We start from the raw sequence: 24,044 nt of genomic DNA on the forward strand, positions 1-24,044 counted from the left end.
AACAATGATTCTGACCCAAGTCAAACAATGATGTAAAACTGCAAGAGAGAGGCCTTATTTGGTATCTTAACTTTTCAGTTAATGAAAGTCCTCACTTAAATTACAACGCATTTCAAAGGAGACTGCCTGTTAAATAAATGCATCTACCCAAAGTATACAGTCATGGAAGCTGAAACATGGACCACAAATGAAATTACTTTGTCAAGGCCATAAAATAATTCAAACAAATTCCAAAACAGAACCTTTGCTCTGAAATCCACGTTCCGATCTCCTGATAACAGCCTAGACCCAGCTTTGTAAATTCTTAACTCTGTTCTCCTCTTTTCATATTTGTTCACTACAAGTAAAATTCAGTGAAATTTATCCATTACTTTTAAACAGAATTCATAAAAGGCCTCTGCTATATTACTCAAGAGTTCTACTAAAAAGCAAAAAACTGAACAACCAGATCTGCCTGAGAAACATCTCCTTATCATTAAATTATCCCCCAAATGAGGTGACACATAATTAACTTCTAAAAAACAATATTCTCTTAGGTTTTCGCATCTCTTTGTGAGTGTATATATCAGATGAGCTATTTTACAAAGAAAATTTGGGGGTAAAAACGGCAGGGAAGTCAATATTTAGGAGGGGTGAACAGTGGTGAATGTTCTAACCACAATGAAGCAGAATGAACAGATCTCATTTTTAAACAATCATTTATTAAGCACTGAAAGTAAAGACCAAAAAATATAAAACTAAAAACTTGGAGGAAAGAAAAACAAATTAGCATGGCTATTCACTCCCACCCCAAACATGTTCCATCAACATGTCAGATTCTGGGGACTTCCCTGGTGGTCCAGCGGCTAAGACTCCGTGCTCCCAATGCAGGGGGCCCGAGTTCGATTCCTGGTCAGAGAACTAGATCCTGCATGCCGCAACTAGGAGCCCACATGCCGCAACAAAAGATCCCGCGGGGTGCAACTAAAAGATCCCACGCGCCACAACTAAAGTTCCCGCATGCCTCAACTAAAGATCCTGCGTGCTGCAACTAAGACCCAGCGCAGCCAAATAAATAAATAACTATTTAAAAACAAACAAACAAAAAAATCATTCAGATTCTGGGACCTATACCAAGTTATTAGCAGAGACAGATTTAGGTTAAAAACCTCACTTCAGGAGGTTCCAAGGCAAGTTACTTAACCTGTTTTTAAAACTCCTTTTCTTCATGTGAAAAGGAGAAAAACAGTACATATGTTATATCTATATCCTAGGATGATTTTGAAGATTAAATGTAATAACCTGCACATAGATAAGCACAGACACACAGGTGTGGTGCAGGGGTAATTTTCTTCCTTTAATGGTGGTACTTTTATGTTTCCAGGAATAACCTTTTGAACATCAGCTTGCTTTTCCTTCACAAAGTTAAGAAAAGAGCACAGCAGCACATGTTCTTTCTTTTCTCCTCCTACTAAGACCGAGTCTGGCACTTTCATGAGGGAATGTTACTGGCATCTAGACACATATCAGTGATATGCCCATTATATGTCCATGGACTATGGTACCTGTTATGGTTTGAATTACATCCCTCCAAAATAAATGTTCAAGTCCTAACCCCCAGGACCTCAGAATGTGAACTTATTTGGAAACAGGGTTGTTTCAGATGTAATCAGTAAGTTAAAATGAGGTCATATTGGACTATGGTGGGCACCTAATCTAATCTGATTGTTGTCCTTATAAGAAGAGAAGACACAGACACACACACATGAAGGGAGCACACCATGTGACTGAAGTGCTGTAGCTATAAGCCAAGGAACTCCAAGGATTGCCGGCAAACCACAAGGAAGAGGAAAGAAAAGATTCTCCCTTACATGTTTCAGAGAGAGCATGGCCTTGCCGACATGTTGATTTTGGAATTCTGACCTCCAGAACTGTTAAACAATAAATTTCTGTTTTCAAGCCACTCAGTTTGTGGTAGTTTGTGACGACTTCCCTAGGAAACTAATACAACCTACCACAAACACAACTATAGAAGTATATTATATGTGTTTATTTATTTATTTATTTATTTTATATATTTATTTTTGACTGCATTAGGTCTTCGTTGCTGTGCAAGGGCTTTCTCCAGTTGCGGCGAGTGGGGGCTACTCTTGGTTGTGGTGTGCAGGCTTCTCGTTGCGGTGGCTTCTCTTATTGCGGAGCACGGGCTCTAGGGTGCATGGGCTTCAGTAGTTGTGGCACGCAGGCTCAGTAGTTGTGGCTCGTGGGCTCTAAAGCGCAGGCTCAGTAGTTGTGGCGCATGGGCTTAGTTGCTCCGCGGCATGTGGGATCTTCCCGCACCAGGGCTCGAACCCGTGTCCCCTGCATTGGCAGGCAGATTCTTAACCACTGTGCCACCAGGGAAGCCCCATACATGTTTAATGTGCATAAACTTTCTTGACTTACGAAGTGTTTTGGCAACTATTATCCTGTTTGAGCCTCAGAACGACATTACTGTCCCATTGTATAAACTGAGAAATTGAAAATCAAAGAAGTTATAAAAGAAGATCTCTTCCTATGCTTCTACACCAAAGACTTCTTCTTTTAGAAACTGCTATCACCTTCTTTCCTTGAGTTATTAGTTGGTTAAAGCCACATTTGTGGCCCATCCTGGGCTGATGTACATAGGACTACATGATATGCATGACTCTGTACTAATCTTCCACTTAGCACTATCATTTCCCCTTTATCAGAATTTTTAATTTTCTTTAACACCTTTATTGAGATATAATTTGCATTCCATACAATATATTTTTGCACTTTTAAAATGTGTAATTCAACGGTTTTTAATATATTCAGGGTTGTGCAACCATCACTGCAATCTAACTTTAGAACATTTAGAACAGGGATTTTATGCCTATCATGTTAATAAATATTACTTCTGAGTGTCCTGAGAGGCCAACAAACACAAAAGTAGAAATATTTAAATACCAACAACATACTTGTTTATCTTCCAGCAGGTCAGGCTCCCCTTTACTAGAAGCAGAGCTGACATTGTCTTCATCAGAACTGCTGATGACTTCCTCTTCATCTGAAGGAAGGTCACTAAGATGAAGGTCCAGATCATTGTGTCCCTCCTGGGATGCTCCAGAACTGCTGCAATAGACAGCATCTCATTAGTCACCTTTGAGAACAAGGAATGCTACCAAAAACAAACTGTGTGAATTAAGCAAGGCACATCTAAGGGATTTGGAGGGATAAAAAGAGTCAGATCAACAAAACTCTCCCTTCCCTTTCCCTATCTCAGTTGTCCAAAACCCAAATTACTTTTGGGTTTAAAATGGATCATCTTGAAAAACATGCATTTTTACAAAAAAAAACAGTGAATGTAACATAAAAGAAGCAGACTCAAAGATACAGAGAACAAACTAGTGGTTACTAGTGGCAGGGGGCAGGTACAACATATTGGGTATAAAATAGACTCAAATGTATTACACAACATGGGGAATATAGCCAAATGTTTTGTAGAAACTGTAGATGGAAAGTGACCTTTAAAAATTACATAAATTTTAAAAATAAAAAAAAACCAACATGTATTTCTGTGATAGGAAGGTGGGTAAGGAGCAAGTTTCCCAGCTGCACCCATCCTATCCCTTAACTCTAGACAATCAGGTCTCTACTAGCACAAACCAAAAAGCCTCACAGGAGGTGAGCTGGGTTACCAACCATGTTCATGTTCCAACATTAGAAGAGGTGCTGCTTCTTTGGGCCTCAGTGGTTTGCTTTTGTTTTTTTTTAAAAAGCAAGTAACAAATCTACAAGGACTGGGAGGTAATGATGATGATCATAATGTACTATTGTGGACATGTGCCCACCTCTCTGGTTATCACCAATTGCCTTTCATGTAACCACATCACAAGACATGGGAAGGAATGAGATGGGCACAAATTCTCCAGCTTACTCCAGACCTGCTAAATCAGAAACCCTAGAGGTGCAGGGCCCCCAAGGGATACAGGCTAAAGTTTCAAAACCCCTGTACCAGGCCATTTACCAACTGCTTCTCGCCAGCCTGTCATCAACAACATTTCTCAGATCTAACATTTTTTAGATCTCTCGAATCTAAACGCCACTGTTGCAGTCCAATCTGTGGGGGGAAATTCCATAGGAAAGTTCCCAAGAAAGGCAACAGAAATAATTCTTTCTAGCTTTAGTTGTAAAGAGTCAGGAACAAATTGCCTGTAGCAACTGCTTTCCTGTCTGCAGTCAACAAGAATACCTGCAGAGGACTTCCCTGGTGTCGCCGTGGTTAATAATCTGCCTGCCAATGCAGGGGACACAGGTTTGAGCCCTGGGCCGGGAAGATCCCATATGCTGCGGAGCAACGAAGCCCATGTGCCACAACTACTGAGCCCACGTGCCACAACTGCTGAAGCCCACGCGCCTAGAGCCCTTGCTCCACAACAAGAGAAGCCACGACAATAAGAAGCCCGCGCACTGCAACGAACAGTAGCCCCCGCTCGCCGCAACTAGAGAAAGCCCATTCGCAGCAACAAAGACCCAATGCAGCCAAAAATAAATAAATAAAGAATACCTGCAGAATAGAAGAGTCAGGAAAAGATCCACAGAAAATCGTCAAGGGAAATACTCAGGCAGAATAAAGAGACAGTTGCATTTCACTCTAGCAGGTTCCTTCCTCAGGTCATGGGCAGGTCACTCAACTGCCAAGCTTCCTACAAGTTATGAGAATTTCAACTGGGAATCTTAAAAGCTGAAGATAAATTTTCTTCCAGTTCCTGATTACACATTGTAGGATACAGACTTGCCTCAGAAGCCATTCCTGGAGCCTGACAGTTACACAAACTAGTTGGATGGAGGCAGAATGCCAAAAGGAACACTTCCTTCTGCTAAAGATGGGGTTTCCTATTACTCAGTGGCTGGGGGCCTCAGGGAATCATATCACAGCCTCAATTAGGTGGGTGCATATCTTATCATAGCTCCTCATGACATGGAGAAGACTCACCCCTGGGGTGGGGTGGGGGGGTGGGGAACAGCAGCTTTCTAGTCAAATCACTGGCAAGATTCACTTGTCTCTGGGTGCCGGGATAGGAGCCCCACCCAGCTGGGAAATTAGTTGATTTAGATGACTGACAGTAAATGAGTTAGGATGTACAGACTGCAGGATCCATCCATATAAATAGAAGAAAATATACCTTCAACCTGTTTTTATCTTAATTCTTTATCTCTTCAACTCTAAAGAGATACTCTGAAACTCTGCTACTCAAAACATATTCAATCTATTAGCAGCTTCAGCATCACCAGGAAGCTTTTTAGAAAAATAAAACCTCAGTCCCTGCCCCACCCCACTGAATCAGAATCTGGTTGTAACAAAACCCCAGTAATTTGATTTTTTGGACCAGCCCATCTGTGAGCTCTTTTGGACTCAACAATATAAAAATTTCGAATAATCAGTAATAGGGCTGTGGCACCTGTGAGGAAATGTAGGTTTATTTTGTCTAAAGAGCGCTGAGAGGTGTTTCCTGGATCAACATTCAGAGAGCTATTAAGAAGATAGTAACCAGTTAGTTGCCACATCTATTTAGGAATATAAATGTTTACAAAAGTTAACAGTTAAGAACAAGGGGACAAATAAATAAATAAATAAGCTTTAAATATTAAAAACATGGATCAAAACATACCGCCATAAAACTTTGGGAGATTTTAGTTCTGAAAATTGCTTACCTACAGAAAACCTTCCCTGACTGCCCCCTTCCTATCACAAATTAGCTTACCTGGCTTTTCTCAATCCTACGTGATCTTACTCCGTGGTATATTTGTTTCTCTCATGAAAATGTAAACTCCCAAGGACAAGGCAATTCTCTTTTTCAGTTGAATCTCCAGCATACTACTTGATATGTAATAGGCACTCAACAAATTTTTACTGAATGAACAAAATGATATTAGAAACCAGTGTGTATTAAATTTCAGAACTTCCAATAGTATATATGGTAGTGGTGATCACAAAGAAAGGTTTGGGGGGAATACTGGAAAAACTGTATGGTTTAAAGGAGAAGGGACATCTGGACATCATAATCAATGGTGTAGAAGTGGGAATGTTGGTATTCACAAAACAAACAAAAAAAACATTTTGGCTACAAGCGGAATCTCCTGTAAGGAATTAATGGAAAACAAGCTTGGAGAAGACGACAGGTGCCAGGCTGTCAAGGAGCATGAACAATAGCTAAGGAGTTTATACTCATCTTGTAGGCCTTCAACGAGGAGACTCAAATCTTCCAGTAGACCTCAAAGATTTCCTTACTATACCTCCAAGCTTGTCACTACCATACTTCTTTCTTGTTAGTGCCAACAGGGATGAAAAGGGCACCTCCTCAGTCAGTCAAGCTGCGTAAGCACAGCACCTTCCACCCCACCCCCACCAACCAGAGGAAAGGATATCCTTGTTTATTAGCATCAGTGAGATCACCTTGATGATCTCACAGCTTAAGTGGAAGCTAAAGGAGCTCCCCACATACCTGAATGGTAAACAGTAGAAACCAATTATGATTTCTGAAGCTTAGGAGGCAGGAAAGTGAGTGCAGCAAAATGGGGTTTTAAGAGTATTAATCTTATAACCCAAAACCAATGAACTAAGGGTGAAATGGAGGTGGGCACAGTGACAGAAGTGGAGAAAGATCTAGGAGTTAATTTCAATAGTGCAGGCAGTCTGCGCCAGGGTGGCTACATCAGGAATTGAGAGGAAGGGTTGTATGTAAGAAGAAAAATCACCAGAGCTAGGGTAAAGAGGAGGGGGAGAAACTCGAGTCTTCCTTCGAGGTTTCGTGAACAGTCACCAGCAAAATGAGGGTGACATCAATCGAAACAGAAATATGTCAACAAAGGATCTGATTTTAAAGGAAAGATAATGGGGTCAGCAACAAAATCAGGAAAGACGGTACCTAGTATCCACATACACGTTCACCTCTAAATGATTAAACAGAAAAAACCTGTTGATTAATCTATTTTCCCATATAACTGTGAACCGCTTTCAAAGCCATCTAATAATTTTAGATTCCTGAGGATGAAACATGGATTCCTTACCTATGCCGCTCCTCCATTCCTTACACTTCCTTCCCACTGTCAGAAGATAAATCCTAATACAGTCTACTTTTAGGGTTAAAGGAACAGGACATAGTGTTTCCTCCACACTTTCCTGCCTAGTTATTACATAATTTGATAAATGAAGTAGAGGACAGTAAGCTGCAACAACAACCAGAAAGAGCCAAAACCGGGCTCTCCTTCCCCAGCCCATCCTTTCCAAGTCAGATTTGCTTCTAACAGGGAAGAAGCCTGGTTTCCAGAAAATAATTTCTTTTTTCCAAGTACACGGGGATAAAAACAGAGACAAGTAAAGCCAGAAGTAAATTTCTACTCATTAGGCAACTGTTCCTTCAATTCCACATGCCAAGGATCCTTGCATTTGGAGTGATGATTATTTACTGCCATCACGTTTTTTAAAAAATTACTTACGTTATTTTCTTTTTTAAAAGATTTAATTTTATTTATTTTTGGCTGCATTGGGTCTTCTCTGCCGCACATGGGCTTTCTCTAGTTGCAGTGAGAGGGGGCTACTCTTCGTTGCGGTGCATGGGCCTCTCACTGCGGTGTCTTCTCTTGTTGCAGAGCACGGGTTCTAGGCGCGCGGGCTTTAGTACTTGAGGCACACGGGCTCAGTAGTTGTGGCATGCAGGCTTAGCTGCTCTGTGGCATGTGGGATCTTCCCAGACCAGGCCTCTCACTGCGGTGTCTTCTCTTGTTGCAGAGCACGGGTTCTAGGCGCGCGGGCTTTAGTACTTGAGGCACATGGGCTCAGTAGTTGTGGCATGCAGGCTTAGCTGCTCTGTGGCATGTGGGATCTTCCCAGACCAGGGATCGAACCAATGTCCCCCGCACTGCCAGGCCGATTCCCAACCACTGCGCCACCAGGGAAGTCCCCAAAATTACTTATGTTATTTTCTGTATATAAACAGCACATCTTATACTGGAAGTACATCAAATTTCTCTTTCAGGTAAGATGTCACATCAAGGATGATCTCATTTTCAAAAGAAACTGTCTTTTAAAAAATAATTAATCCATTTCCTCGAAGAGTTTTTAGGAACATAAAACCTGCACAGTGCCAAGCCAGGCATAAAAGTTGCCAGGGTTCACCACGGAAACATCCTTGTGAAACTCTATTAAAGAGTCCAGCAAGGGGAGGAAAGAGGCCAAGGATGGCACAAAAAGGAAAAGGGGAGCAAAGTTAACTGAAGAATGCGTTCAAAGCACTGAAGCCTGTTCTCAGTTGTTGACAAATCCAGTTATCTTTTTCCTCTCTGCCTGTGATTTTATTCTGAACCCCATAAACAAAGGATACTCCATGTACTTCCTCCCAAATGTGAAGAAAGAAGTTCATTCCAGTATTCTCACCTTCAAAGTTTCTTTCTCATTTCCAAGTCACAACATATAAACCTAAACTTCTGTCATCCCTCTCCACCTCTTCTTTCTACTCCTGGACCAAACTGAACAGAACCTGCTAGTCCTCAGGATGTCAAAATTCTTTTGCAAATGCTGTCTTATTATGACTTGGTGATTACGTGTTTCCTTTGGCTGCTTTCATATTTATCACAGAATGAGTAGGAAAAACTACCAAGGAAAACTTGAAGGATGAACAACACTCCATGGAAAAGTTAGCAAAAAAACTTAAAAATAAGTTATGTATTATAATATGCCAAGTATATAAAATAGGTTTACAATTTTCACTGGAAAATTGTTTCTATTTAGTTTCCCCAGAAAACTTTTTACTCTTTTACTTCAATTCCCTTATGGAACTGTAGATTCCAGTGTCAGGTTGAAAACCATGCATCAAATCAACAAAAAACAATTTAAAAACCATTCCTCTTCTTATTTTCAGGTCCTCTTCTCAATTATGCAGTACATGTGGAATTTTCTCTACCCCCTACTCACATGATTTTCCTGGGAACTACCCATAAAATAAGCAAGTTTTCTCTCTACTTCTTTCAGGAAACATGGCACAACTTGGGAATCAGCCCTACAGAGGCATTTTCATCCTCTAATAAAGCAAGACTCATATATTCCTGTCATGTTTTTATGTTTTCCAAACGCAGGATCTTGCATAATTATTACTATTAATTTTTAATTTATTTTTACTTTATTTGTTTTATTCTTGGCTGCATTGGGTCTTCATTGATGCACATGGGCTTTCCCTAGTTGTGGCGAGCGAGGACTACTTTTCTTTGTGGTGCGAGGGCTTCTCATCGCGGTGGCTTCTCTTGTTGTGGAGCACGGGCTCTAGGCGCACGGGCTTCAGTAGTTGTGGTACGTGGGCTCAGTAGTTGTGGCTCGCGGGCTCTAGAGCGCAGGCTCAGTTGTGGTGCACAGGCTTAGTTGTTCCGCGGCATGTGGGATCTTCCCGGACCAGGGCTCGAACCTGTGTCCCCTGCATTGGCAGGGGGATTCTTAACCACTGCGGCACAAGGGAAGCCTGCATAATTACTTTAAGTCCATGCAGAGCCAGGGTGACAGAACATAAAAGCCAAGAAATAACACAGAGTCTGAAACAAACTTATCTGACTTCAACAAAAATCAGGTTTATCAAGTGTGACCCTCTGCACTGAGAGGTAAACCAAATCATCTGATAGGTCTTCTCCATTACTAACTACTTTGACTAAAAATAAACACTGATGCTTCCATAATATGTAAGACTATAGATGGCTGATGTTATGACAGCTGAAGAGCAGAAATCCCCACCCCCGCTTCCGCTCCACCCCCTCACCCCAGTATCTTAGAGTGCCTAAAGTTTAGGGCAAACTTTAATTTAAAAAATTAATGATTTTATTATCTTGATTTCAGTGAAAAAATATATATAATTTAACGTATATTAACTTTTTGGAATTAAACATTTTGATTAATAACCACAGAATAGGGACTTCCCTGGCTGTCCAGTGGTTAAGACATTGCCTTCCACTGCAGGGTGTACAGGTTCGATCCCTGGTCAGGAAGCTAAGATCCCACATGCCCCACGGCCAAAAAACCAAAACATAAAACAGAAGCAATACTGTAACAAATTCAAAGACTTTTAAAAAAATGGTCCACACTAAAAAAAAAAAAAAAAAAAAAAAAAAAAAACCCACACAATACAAATAAATAAAATCACTAAAATAAGGGATAGCACAGCAGGAATTTGTTACCAAAAAGAAGTGTAAAAACAAAAACAAAAACTTGCAGTGTAAAATGTACACAATTAGTGTTTTTACTCATTGGCTCATTAATTTTAGAGGTGTTAACCACCAAGCCTTTAAAACTAGCAAGTTGCAGTTCTATGGCTTCAAAAAAAGAAAACACAGAAAAATATCCAGTATCCCCTGAAATATAGACTAGAGGATTATTTTAAAACTGGCTTTGGAAAAAAACAAAACAAAACAAATAAAAACAGCAACAAGAACAACAAAAAACCTGGCTTTGGGTGACTCTGTAGGAAGGAAAACCAGGCTTTAGTGATGAACTTCGAAAAACAGGCCTGCTTAATTTTACAGGGGCAACTTCTACCCTTATAAATACCATTACCATCCCCTTCCCCAGAAACGCATTTATTACTAGGATTCTTAAAAGTGTACTCTACTGACAAAAACAAAATCAGGATAAGTACCTGAGGCTGCTATTTAAAATACAGTCATCGAAGAAAAACTCTGAAAACTGGTTAAAAAACAAATGGAATTCAAAATTCCTTAAAGTAGAAGAGAACCTACCCAGATGTTCACATCCACTTTATGTAAGCAGATTTTAGAGTCAGTAAGGTTTAAGGACAAATAAGCAGTTTTAAAAGGAGTTTTCATCAATGGCCATTAATAGGAGACTGGTTAAATAAATTGGGCACATCCATACAATGAATTACTAAACAGCTGTTTAAAAATGAAATAGGTCGGGCCTCCCTGGTGGCGCAGTGGTTGAGAGTCCGCCTGCCGATGCAGGGGATACGGGTTCGTGCCCCGGTCTGGGAGGATCCCATATGCCGCGGAGCGGCTGGGCCCGTGAGCCACGGCCGCTGGGCCTGCGCATCCGGAGCCTGTGCTCCGCAACGGGAGAGGCCACAACAGTGAGAGGCCCGCATACCACAAAAGGAAAAAAAAAAAAAAAAAAAAAAAAAAAATGAAATAGGTCTATGTACAATGATACAGGTTGCTCTCCAAGAATACTGCTAGATTAAAAAGAAGTCAAGGCACACAGCAGTGTGTATCCATCTGTGTAAAAAGGAAAAACACACATATATATGTGTGCATGTGTGTATATACATATATATGTATGCATATAAAATGTAGACACACAGGCAGGCAAACACAAATATGCTGATAGATATCTCTAGAAAGAGTCAGAAGAAACTGATAACAATGGTTGCCTCTGAGACTATGGTCTGAGATAAGACAGAGACTTCATTATTTACCCTTTGGTGATTTTACAATAAAAACATTTCTATTTACTTTTTCAAAGACAACACACACACACACACACATCCCACAAACTCAGAAACTTTGAAAAGTTTTATAAAAGATGGTTCAGAGCACCAACTCTTTAGAGATAGCTTATTTCTTCACAGGGAGATGAGAATTATATTTAGAAAAAAAAAGAAAGAAAGAAAGAAAAGGAAGTAAGGAAGAAAAAGAGAAACTCCTGTTCCTTCTCCCCACACCCCAGGTCTAGATTTCTGCACTTTTTTTTTTTTTTTTTTGACCGTGCCACAGTACTGTCAGGGTTGTAGGAGAATTCCTGGCCTGGATCTTAATTCCCCGACCAGGGATCGAACCCGTGTCCTCTGCAGTGGAAGCACAGAGTCTTAACCACTGGACCGCCAGGGAAGTCCCAGATGTCTGCACATATTCAAGATTGCCTTTATTTTTTCCCTTTTAACTACTTCTTACGTGGGAAAGTTACATAGACTATGCCTTCCCTTACAGCCTGTAGGGGCTTATTTAGGAAAGCCGTTAGCATGAGTCTCTAGATAATAGGTAGGAGGACTGACCTTCTGGCTAGGCAGCTGACAGTTTTAAAAAGAGAAAAAGATGTTGTAAAGGGATTGTTCAACAGTCTGTAGGGGCCACAGAGTAACCACACAACTGTTGAGGAGACCACAGTAAACAGCACCATACTATTAGGCATCTCCCGCAGTGCTGTCTGGATTGTGGGAGAACTCTTGGCCTGTAAGGATCATGCCCTCCAGGGTTCCTGGTCCAATCTGAAGGACAAAGAAGGAGCCCAAGGCCAATCACAATCCAACAGACCCTCCTGCCCCTCAGGCTCAGCTGGGAGTGTCTGGTTAGAGCCTGAGCTGTTCCTAGCCACAGTGGAATAAATTGTTATAAACATGCCTACTGAAACAAGGACTGGCTAAAATAAGTACCAAACATTTAATTACCAGCAATTTTGCTTTCTTAGGCGGGTTGAGGAATGATTCTTTAAAATGCTCTTCAAGAAATATAGATAGAGGGCTTCCCTGGTGGCGCAGTGGTTGAGAGTCCGCCTGCCAATGCAGGGGACGCAGGTTTGTGCCCCGGGCCGGGAAGATCCCACATGCCACGGAGCGGCTGGGCCCATGAGCCATGGCCGCTGAGCCTGCGCGTCCGGAGCCTGTGCTCCGCAACGGGAGAGGCCACGGCAGTGAGAGGCCCGCGTACCGCCAAAAAAAAAAAAAAAAAGAAATATAGATAGAAATTTGTAATACAAATAGAAAAGCATTCTACTGAGTTAAGAATTGCCTCCAAGTAAAATGGATAGCAGGTTCCCAATCCAGTTTTCTCATTGTGGCAAAGATGGTATTTATTTTGTTGAAAAATTTTAAAAATGTCTAAATAAAGTTATATATTGACTCAACATCATTTCTTCTCTTTACCTCATTATGTAATGTGTAACTCATTAGTACCAGACCAAATAAAGGCCACTAGAAATAATGAGGTTGGGATGAATACACGCAGACACTTCATATTTAGACACACACACACACATTTATTGCACCTATATACATATATTTTCACATATATATTTTATAATATTTAATATATATATAAAACTACTATGCCATTTATTTCAATAAATATTTACTGTGGACTTATTATGCATCATTTTTTAGGGGTTGGATGAAGATAATCTAATAGAATTAGTCACAGATAATGTTCAAAGTGTAAATGCTATTGGTTGCTTTTCTTTTCACCTGCTAATTGAAACTTTATTAAACTGATAAAGGCCAAAGGAATCAGTATAATCACAGTAAGTAGGGTAAAGGCAGGGACCATTTTCTAAAAAGAGAACAACTAAAAGTAAGTGTATGCTAAATGCTAAAGGCAGTGCACAGGCACTAAGGGCTACAGAACCAGAGAAAGAAGTAGCCCATGCAGACCGGGGCAGTCAGAGAGATGGCAGGGTACAGGCACTTGGGAGAGAGGACTCCAGTGAATGGAAGGAGGAGCAAAGGCCTCCTAAGTGGGAGAGGACTGGAGGAGAAATACTGTGAGCAAAGGCTTGGAGGTAGGAATGGAAGTGATGTGGAGGGTGATGAGGGGCGAGAGGCGAGTGCATTTCTGTGTGATGAGAAGTTGGAGATTCACTAGTTAGAAAGAGGTTCCTCCTGCTAACATGGCTAGCAAGCAGGCAAGACAGAAGAGACATCATCCATCCATGAAGGGAGCTGGGGACCCAAACCCAACCCCTCCCCTTGGCTTTATCAAGTTCTAACACTAGAGCAGGGACCCTAGCGGGGGAGGCAGGCTAGGGGAGTGAGAGTGGATGGCGAGTAGGAAGAGGTGAACAGCTCACCCTCTGACTCTGTCTCTAACAGGGTGGCCATGTGTTTTTGTGTCAATCATTGTGTCAGTCATCACACACCACGTTGCTTCTGCTACGGTCTCTTCATCGTAATCCTAAGTCACTGAAAAGGTGGTGAGACTTTTGGAAAACATGACCCGGCCCTCTGCCCATGCTCTTGATTGTGACTCAGTATGAAACCACTATGGTGTTCTGCCTTGACATCTGGGGAAAACCAAGAGGGCCCAAAGGGCCTACCTACAAGCTGCTCTTCCCACTCTGCTCCCTCAGATAAGGTCCCCAAGCCAAACAACCTTCTGTACCACAGGGACTGCTCTGGCTTATCCCTGAGTAGAGGATTTTAATTCCTTAGTCAAACTAGTCAATCACATCCTCCCCTGGAAACCAGCGTCACCTCACCCTCTTGATACTACAAAGTGTGCCTACTACAGCCCCTGGTGGTTCCCTCTGTCCCCAAGTGCAACCTCCACGTGGCCCTGTGTGGCATGCTATGTCCTCCTCCCCTAAGGTGTGTGTGACGGACAAACTGCTATCAATCTCATCTGTCCAGTGTCATGTGTTTGACCAGCCTCGACCCTCCCTCACCAACAGAGTGAATAGGACATAATTAAAACAACCACCAAAGAGGGTGCCATTTTCTGGGATCCTTAAGCACAAAGCAGGTGCACTGGTGGTTTCTGATAGGATTATCCTGAGAAATCATATCGAAGGGTATACGAACTTAGCTTCATGAATACCTAATTATACTTTGCATATACATCTAAACAGACTCTGCCTGGATAAACTCAAGCCATTCTCAAGTTAAAGGTATTACTGTTATGTGTTACTGAAATACGACCTAGTCCATGTTACCTAAAATTAAATGTTACATTACATACAGACTCCACTATAAAAAAATAGTGGGGAATTAACAAGGAAACCAGTAGTTAAACCAAAAGGACATCTGCTTAGGGTCCTAGATCTTATTTTATCCAAGCCTACTTGAATGTTCCCATTTTCTAACAGGAACCACAACCTGTAATTCGGATTTCCCACTGACATGGGAGAAAAAGATAGTAGGCTTCGCAGGAACCGGTAAGTAGCTACAGAGGGGAGGGTTAAACTATCGCTCATGAATAAATCATTCCACTTCCTTATTTAAAACCATATGAGGGAACTTCCCTGGTGGCACAGTGGTTAAGAATTTGCCTGCCAGTGCAGGGGACACGGGTTTGAGCCCTGGTCCGGGAAGATCCCACATGCTGCAGAGCAACTAAGCCCGGGCACCACAACTACCAAGCCTGCACTCTAGAGCCCGTGAGCCACAACTATTGAGCCCAAGCGCCACAACTACTGAAGCCCACGCGCTCTACGGCCCATGCTCCACAACAAGAGAAGCCACCGCAACGAGAAGCCTGCACACCGCAACGAAGAGTAGCCCCCACTTGCCACAACTAGAGAAAGCCCACGCGCAGCAACGAAGACCCAACGCAGCCAAAAATTAAATAAATAAATTTAAAATAAACAAATAAATAAAACCATACATGAACAATTCTATTTACCACTTCTCTTCCTCAGACACTATCCACAAAATAACTGTCTTAAAGGTCTACCCTATACCGCTATGAATCATCAACAACCGCAAAGATCCATACGGAACCCATTTCTTTCTCAGAGTATACTGGGAATACAGGTCCATTTTTCCAAGACTGAGGGGCTGCAGACAGCATCAAGAAAGGACATGCGTTTTGTCCTCCACTCTTAGTATCAGTGTATCTTTCCACTAGTTACACTGTTGACCAGCTTCTTGCTTATTTTGAGCTCCCTTGATTGGAAAAAAAAAATCACAACATTTCTATCAAACTTGTTACCCAAGCTTCTAAAGCCAGAGTCAGAGAAAACGGAAGGAAAGTGAAAATAAACCTGCATTCAAGAAGTGAGATAAACAGATTCACTTCTAACAGGGTCACAAACATTTCTTCATAGTTTCATACAATTCTAGAAGTAGATGCTAGAAATGCTCTGTTTTGGAGCAAAACTGCCTGTTTGAATCTTAGCTCAGCCACTTACTAGCTAAGTGAAACTGACTCTTAACCTCACTATGCCTTCATTTCCTCATCCATAAAATGGGGATAATCATAATGCCTACCTGACAGGGCTTTATGAGGATTAAATGAATTAATACAAATAATGCTCTAACAATGCCTGAGACGTAGAAAGCTCACTTGCCGTGTGTACTCTCTTTCTCCTCATATATATGTTTAGGGGGTCATCTCTATTATTAAAAAAAATAAATTAGTATTCTAGACACTTAAAAGTCTAGACTTGTAGCAAAAAGGACAGCAGAGAGAAGCTTCTGCATTATCAGTCATGTGAAACAGCTCATCACCAGAGTATACTTCTGAGTAAAGAACTCCTCCAGTGCACACGTCTGAGTAAAGAACTCCTGCAGTGAGATCACGTGAGCTGTGGTTTTGCAGGTCACTCCTGGGCTTCCATGTTTAATTTCACTGCTTCTTTGTGGTAGCTTACTACCTGTACAGTTAAGATCCAAAGCTCAGAATAATAATGGTTTCACGCCTATCACAATACAGTCTCCTGTTTATAAAAGAATTTCCATCACCAACATAAATGACTTAAAGGTATCGTGCTAGGTCTCAAGATACTTTTTAAAGTATCTTTCTAAAAGCTAGCTTTGGACTTCCCTGGTGGTCCAGTGGTTAAGACTCTGCGCTTCCACTGCTGGAGGCATGGGTTCGATCCCTGGTCGGGGAACTAAGAACCCACATGCCACGCGGCCAAATAAATAAATAAATAGCTTCATCCCTCTTTGGTACATAATGATCACAATGATGACAACCTTAAAGACCAAACAGGCTGAAATGGCCTACGAATGACGTAAGAAGCAAGTGTCACTTATGGAACGAAGTTGCTGATCTCTTTGCTAATATGAATTTCACTTCGCAATGTAAAGCCAAGTACCCGTACAGACTTTCACATGGGACTAAATAGCAGAAAGAGGCTAGTAGACAGCCCTTCAAAACACTGATCCTCTGTTCTGAGCCACTAGCTAAAAGCACAAGAAAGGAAGAGAGGAGGGAAGTAAGGAGAAATTAAGATACCAGGAAAGAGGGGAAGAGGAGAAAAATAAGAAGCAGGTTAGAAAGACAAAGTGTCATCCGCTCTTCCATCTGTGATGTGTGTTACCCTGGCCATTTACTGAGCTCCTGGTGGGTTAGGCTTGGTTTTAGGTACTGAGGTGACAGGCAAGAAGGAAGACACTGTTCCTGCTAAGGGGAAATAGGACTGACAGCCTCTGCCTTTCTCACATACCTCCAAGATAACAATAGCCTCCTCGGGACAGAGATGAACTACCCCTAAACTTTCCATTTGTCCTAAAACTTTCCATATTAAAAAGCAAGCAAACAAACAAAACCCTTTTCTCTCAACTGGAATGTAGGGGGACAATGAGAGGGAAAGGAGGGAGCATTTTGCTTCTCACTTTATGTACATTTGACTTTTTTTTTTTTTTTAAAGGATTCTATATAACTTTTTTTTTTTTTTTTTTTTTTTGCAATATGCGGGCCTCTCACTGCTGTGGTCTCTCCCGTTGCGGAGCACAGGCTCTGGACGTGCAGGCTCAGCGGCCATGGCTCACAGGCCCAGCCGCTCCGCGGCATGTGGGATCCTCCCGGACCGGGGCACGAACCCGTGTCCCCTGTATCGGCAAGTGGACTCCCAACCACTGCGCCACCAGGAAGTCCCTCTATATAACTTTTAAAATTAAAAAATAATAATATGTAAAGGATTGAAAACCCCCATTCTCCCTTCTCCAAGCTTACTTATCTGAATTATTTCAAGCATTCCTCATAAACAGTATTTTTTTTTAATACTTAGGAAGGAAAGGTCAAAGGCAAGAGAAAGGATGGGCTGGAGACAGTCATCCTCATCTGGACCTCCACCAAAATGCAAAAAAGAAATCAGACCATGCTGACATGTGGATTGCGGCAATGATTTTTAGTGTGTTTCCTGCAGACAGCTTATAAATGAACACACTTCTAACCTTCTATAGTGTCTAGTGTTTTCCTATCAGGGAAAAAGATAAGTTCCCTGTAAGGCAAACCCAAGGAAGAAAGAATGTTTTTACCTTAGCATCAGGTAAGTATAGTGACATGGAGGCTTCTATAAACTCCAACACCTCTGTTCATACTCAGATTTTACTCATGGATCCACCCACAGAGCATTAGCGGAAAGGCCAGCAGAAATATTTACTGGGGCCAAAATTGCAGTGAGTTGGCAGCGAAGACATTAATTTGTTGAGTATAGAAGAGCCTACAAAAATACTTTGTTTCTTAACAGTGAAAGGACTCAATATGAATTAAAGTGGCTTAGAATTCCTACCATCGAGGGTCAATCTAATGAAGCCACATTCCAGAAAATGGCTAAGATCTCATTTTAGCCTACAGTATGAAAGCATCAACAGCTATTCAAGTAACTGGGTATAAAAACATATTTAAACTCATTTTACCATCAAAAAAACTCTTGAACCTATTAGAGCTGATGTATTTTCTTATTTTTATAGAAGTTAAGTTTTGTCCTACAAAAGGATTTCATGCATTTTTATTAAGATGAAAACCCATTTCTTTGATAGTCATAGAAAACTTTAACCCTCTAGATCTTTATTTTACATTCTTCACTAAAACCTTCATACCAGTTTTCATTTTAAGAGTTCTTTTTATACTCCCTCAAATATGGTTCCCAGCACACAGTCAACGTGCAGTAAGTACCTGTTAACTAGAAACAGTACGTAATACATTGAGGAAAGATGTAATCTATTAAATAGCTTTCACAGGTTATCTGTGCAAGTCCATAAGCATATTTTATCTAGCTTCTTAACAGCTAAGACATGGGATTTTACCTGTTACAGAGTGAGAATTCTAAAAGATAAAGGTAAGGAGTTTTCTTAAGTTAATACTTTTCTAAAAGATTTCATAACTTTCTTAGGTAAGACTCTTACATCTTTCCCATCTGGATACCCAACTAGTCCATACTGGGATTCATAACACACTTTATTTGGAGACAATGGAGCCAAGAATCTGAAATAATATATTCCAGCAGACAGATGTTCAAATCCTGAGACAATTTTATGAATAATTCACCTTATAAGGGAAAACATGTTTTCTGTAGCTAAACCGTTTGAGCATTTCCCCATATATATCAATATAAAAACTGCACCAAAATATATACCAATCAATTTTCACTGCTAAGTAAAGGAGCTGTTTCAGTGGAGGATTACTGGACTGAATGTCAATATTACGACATAGTGTGAGTGTGTTTCGTGTTTGGTACTTGCAGTCATTGTTGCTTTTGTTGTGGTCATCCGTTTACAATCCTTGGTGTCAGTTTATTTATCTCTTGTAAAAATAAAATACAGCGTGTGTGTGAAAAAATAAATAAATAAATATTTTAAAAAACAAAGAAAACAACAGCAAAGATCAATAAAAATAAATAAATAAATAAAAATAAAAACCTTATTTTCTAGCAAATATGGATGCCTTTACATTCTGCCTCTGATTTTTTAGGCCCGAAAGACTATGGTTTTTTTTGTTTTTTTTTTTTTTTTAGGATTTTATCCTTTACACAATACACTGACTTTAGCCAGCACTCAAGCTAAAGCTGAAAAATGTGTAACCACTTCCAAGTATTGACTTGCCTTCAGAATCTTGCTGCCTTTCGATAGTTTTTGTAAGTTTGTGTGTGCATTTTTCTTTAAATTATATTTGCTATCTGTGGCATAGCTGGGTCTGGGTCTGGTAGGAACTACTTAACCGGGTAATAAGCAAAAGGCTTTATCCTTTTACTTGTGACCTATCTGAGTTTTAAAATTTTATGTAAATTTTGTGTGGACAGCTCTTAAAAAAAAAAAAAAAGCTGCATCAGGCCCTTTACCAGGCTCTTGACTTTGGGATATCTTAGTACATTTTTGCTACCTCCAAAGGTACCTACAGACTGCCCAGATTTTTTTACTTTCAGTTTTACATGTAAGACACAGGGACAGTTCTTTCATCTAAGAAGAGTTTTATAAAACTTTGATTTTTTTAGTGATACAATTGTCTGTTTTCTGAATAGCATATGAACATCTTGAGATCTGTACTACTTAAGAAATTGTTAAAAACTGCTTTTGATTGACGTGGGAATTTAGACTCCATGGCTTCTTTCTGCAGGTTTGATAAAAGGACTAGTGGAATGAGAGTTGGAATGTTTCCTGTGTCACCAATCCATCACATGGAAGGGTGCTCACTACGTAATTAATAAAGACAGATGCATGTGAGGCCTTTTAACTCCACTTGTCTTCTCCAAGGAAGCTTTGTTTTAGTGAACAGCAGTAATTCTCCAAATCAGTGTAATTGCTTTCCAAAATTAACAGGTGTTTCCTGTGCATTCTGGAAGCCTGGTTTACTCAAAATGCAGCTGGATTCTGACCTCACGCAAGTAAAAGCATATATAACCTGACAACTATTTACTCAGATGTGACCACCTATGGTCACCTGGCTTGTGCCAGGAATGTGCTGGGGCCAAGGATACAAATGTGCTTATAATCTCTCACACTATTTATTCTTATATTTCATGTACCTCATGTTTCCTCTTTTGGAGGGAGCGGTAAGAGTAAGGTTAATAAAGCTCTGGTAGAAGGATAAGTTAGTGTTGTGCAATCATTGAACAAGGAAAGGTGTGCCTTGTACTGCTTAGTATACAGTCGATACCGTAAATGTTAGCTATTACTTTTTTTTTTTTTTTTTTGCGGTACGCGGGCCTCTTACTGTTGTGGCCTCTCCCATTGCGGAGCACAGGCTCCGGACGCGCAGGCCCAGCGGCCATGGCTCACGGGCCCAGCCACTCCGCGGCACGTGGGATCCTCCCGGACCGGGGCACGAACCCGTGTCCCCTGCATCGGCAGGCGGACTCCCAACCACTGCGCCACCAGGGAAGCCCAGCTATTACTTTTATAATGATATAAACAGGATATGCCAGGCAATATGTTATGGAAGGGAGTGGCAACACAAGTATCCACAAATTCACTTGCTCATTCAGTCCTTCAATAAACATTTACTATGTGCCTACTGTATGCCAAGCACTGTTCTAGGCACTGGGGATAAAGCAATGTAACAAAATTAAGTGCCTCTCATGTGGAGAAAAGGGAACCCTCCTACACTGTTGGTGGGAATGTAAATTGGTACAGCCACTATGGAGAATAGTATGGAGGTTCCTTAAAAAACTAAAAATAGAGTCACCATATGATGCAGAAATCCTACTCCTGGGGATATATCCAGAGAAAACCATAACTTGAAAAGATACATGCACCCCAATGTTCACAGCAGCACTATTTACAATAGCCAAGACATGAAAGCAAACTAAATGCCCATCAACAGACGAGTGGATAAAGAAGATGTGGTGTGTATATATATATATGTATATATGTATATATATACATATATATATATGCACACACGCACACACAATGGAATGTTACTCAGCCATAAAAAAGAATGAAATAATGCCACTTGCAGAAACACGGACGGACCTAGAGATTATCATACTAAGTGAAGTCAGACAAAGACAAATGTCATATGATATCACTTATATGTGGAATCTAAAAAAATATACAAATGAACTTATTTCCAAAACAGAAACAGATTCACGGACATAGAAAACAAACTTATGATTACCACTGGAGAAATGGGACTGGGGGGTGGGGAGGGCTAAATTAGGAATTTGGGATTAACAGATGCACACTACTATATACAAAAGAGATAAACAACAAGGATTTACTGTATAGCACAGGGCACTATATTCAACATCTTGTAATAACCTATAATGGAAAAGAATCTGAAAAAATATATATATTTAAATGAATCACTTTGCTCTATACCTGGAACTAATAAAACACTGGAAATCAACTATACTTCAATAAAAAAATTAAGCGCCTTTCATTCATGTAGGTCACGTTCTAGTAGGTGAGACAGATGAGCAAATAAATAAATAGATATTACTGACAGGAATAGGACGTACTGGAAGGAAAAATAGAACTGAGTAGGCAGATAAGTAGATAGGTGGAAGTAGAGGTATTTTGTTACCTTTCCTACTTTGGAAGGGGAGACCTCCTTGAAAGGTAGCTTTTGAATAAGGTCTACAGGGTTGAGAGATAATCTGTCTGGGGGAAAGGGTATGTCAGGTAGTAGAACAAAACTATGAAAAGGAATAGGGTGTTTAGGAATGTTGGTCAGTCTTATATAAATGGGTAAGATCATGAGATTAGAAAGGCCAGACCACAAAAAGTCTCATATACTAAGCTAGGGAGTTTGAATTTTATCATCCAGGGCATAGGCCACCAAATGATGCTTAATTACAAAACAATTCTTTAAAACACAAAACCAGAATTCTCATTAGAACATGGGCAGAAGAAACAGATTTCACCTTAGAAGAAATACAAATAGCAAATATGCACATGAAAAGATATTTAACATCATTAGCCATTAAGGAAATGCAAATTGCACCATAATGGGATGTCACTACACACCTATCAGAATGGCTACAATAAAAAAGTGACAAACACCAAGTGCTGGTGAGGATACAGAGATACTGGATCACTCACACATTGCTGGTGGGAAAATAAAACGACATAGCTACTCTGGAAAACAATTCGGCAGCTTCTTAAAAACTAAACATACAGTTACCATATAACCCACAATTGTACTTCTGGGCATTGATCCCAGAGAAATGAAAAGATATGTTCTCACAAAAACCTTTACATGAATGTCCATTATAGCTTTATTTGTAAGAAATGGCCCTTTAACTGGATGTCCTTTAACTGGAAATATTACTCAATAATAGAAAGGAAAGAGCTACCAATGCAATGCAACACCATGGATGAATCTCCAAGGAATTATGCTAAATGAAAAAAGCCAATCCCAAAGGGTTACATACTGTATGATTCTATTATATATAACATTTTTGAAATGAGTATTGATTGCCAAGGATTGGGGAGTGAGGTAGGTGGGAGGTGGGTGTGGTTATAAAAGGGCAACAGGAAGGAGCTTAGTGGTGATGGGATTGTATGGTATCTTGACTGTGATTGTGTATACACAAACTTACACACCTGATAAAATTATATAGAACTAAATACATATACACACACTGAGTACAAGTAAAACTGAGCATATTTAAGTAAGGTCAGTGGATTGTATCTATGTTAAAATCCTGGTTGTGCTATTTTACTATAGTTGGGCAAAATGTTCCCAGTAAGGGAATCTTGCTAAAGTATAGCTAGTTTTTCTCTGTACCATTTCTTACAACTGTATGTGAATCTACAGTTATATCAATAACAATTTCAATTAAAAAACAGTAAACCAGATTGTAAATTCCTTGTGGATAGGAAATTAATGTCCTTAATTTCTCTGACTTCTAGTCTGATTCCACCTCACTCCTGCAATTTCCAAATGCTGAGACCAGCCTGAGAGAAGGGAATAATAAGAGGTAACAGTAACTATTTGGTTTCTGGTTTATCCAAAGGAAAATTAAGATTATCAATTTCTATAGAAGTAAAAACCTATATTTTACTAAAAGTCTCCATAAAAATTCTATAAAATGAAATGTAAAAACCCAACTCTTTCTAAAGTCACTGATTAGCCACTTGGGAATAAAATCACTTGAAAATTTCCCTCTAGCAGTTAAAATGTCACTATGTCTACATGAGAACCAGATGCCTTTGAAAGCAGCTGTCATTAGGTAGGAGTCTCTGGGCATCGGAGTCATGGAAAAGTGGCAGATTGAGACCATGGGATTTCAGCTGGCTCCCAGAACAAAAGCCGTCAAAGCAGTACCACTCCACCGTCCCTTCTCCATCTTCTGTTTTAGCATAAAACATGGGGAAGAGGAGAGGTGGCAAACACGTGATGTAGAGCAGTGAAGCATCTATGTATCTACGTTTGTAGACTAAAAACTTGATTTACATGCCTTTGACAATGAAACATCCTGATGATGAAGCCAATTGTGTAGCTATTTCTGGGTAGATTTTTAATTGGGATTAAATTGAGAGAAAAAAAGTTAAAATTCATTAAACATTAGAATTATAGGATATTGAACATGAAATACAGTTTGAGTACTTTCACACACACGTATCTACCTTTAACAGCCAAGTAGAGGTTTTACCAGGCTTGCTTCAGAGAAGTCTGTTATAAAATAA

General features: G+C 40.3%; 1 protein-coding gene across 4 annotated transcripts in view; it reads right to left on the minus strand.

The window, feature by feature from the left end:
• FGD6 (FYVE, RhoGEF and PH domain containing 6) overlaps positions 1 to 24,044 on the minus strand; it is a 109,691-nt gene that overhangs the window by 67,527 nt on the left and 18,120 nt on the right. For 3 of the 4 annotated variants that reach the window (XM_082635873.1, XM_082635872.1, XM_082635870.1), the window contains exon 3: positions 2,961 to 3,114. In XM_082635873.1, coding sequence (XP_082491999.1) covers positions 2,961 to 3,114 — 154 coding nt within the window. The remainder of the gene's footprint in view (positions 1 to 2,960; positions 3,115 to 24,044) is intronic. The other variant, XM_082635871.1, reaches the window with a different exon arrangement.

The sequence above is a fragment of the Mesoplodon mirus genome, assembly GCF_964341445.2.
Source record: "Mesoplodon mirus genome assembly, chromosome: 11".
In the NCBI taxonomy this organism is placed as follows: domain Eukaryota; kingdom Metazoa; phylum Chordata; class Mammalia; order Artiodactyla; family Ziphiidae; genus Mesoplodon; species Mesoplodon mirus.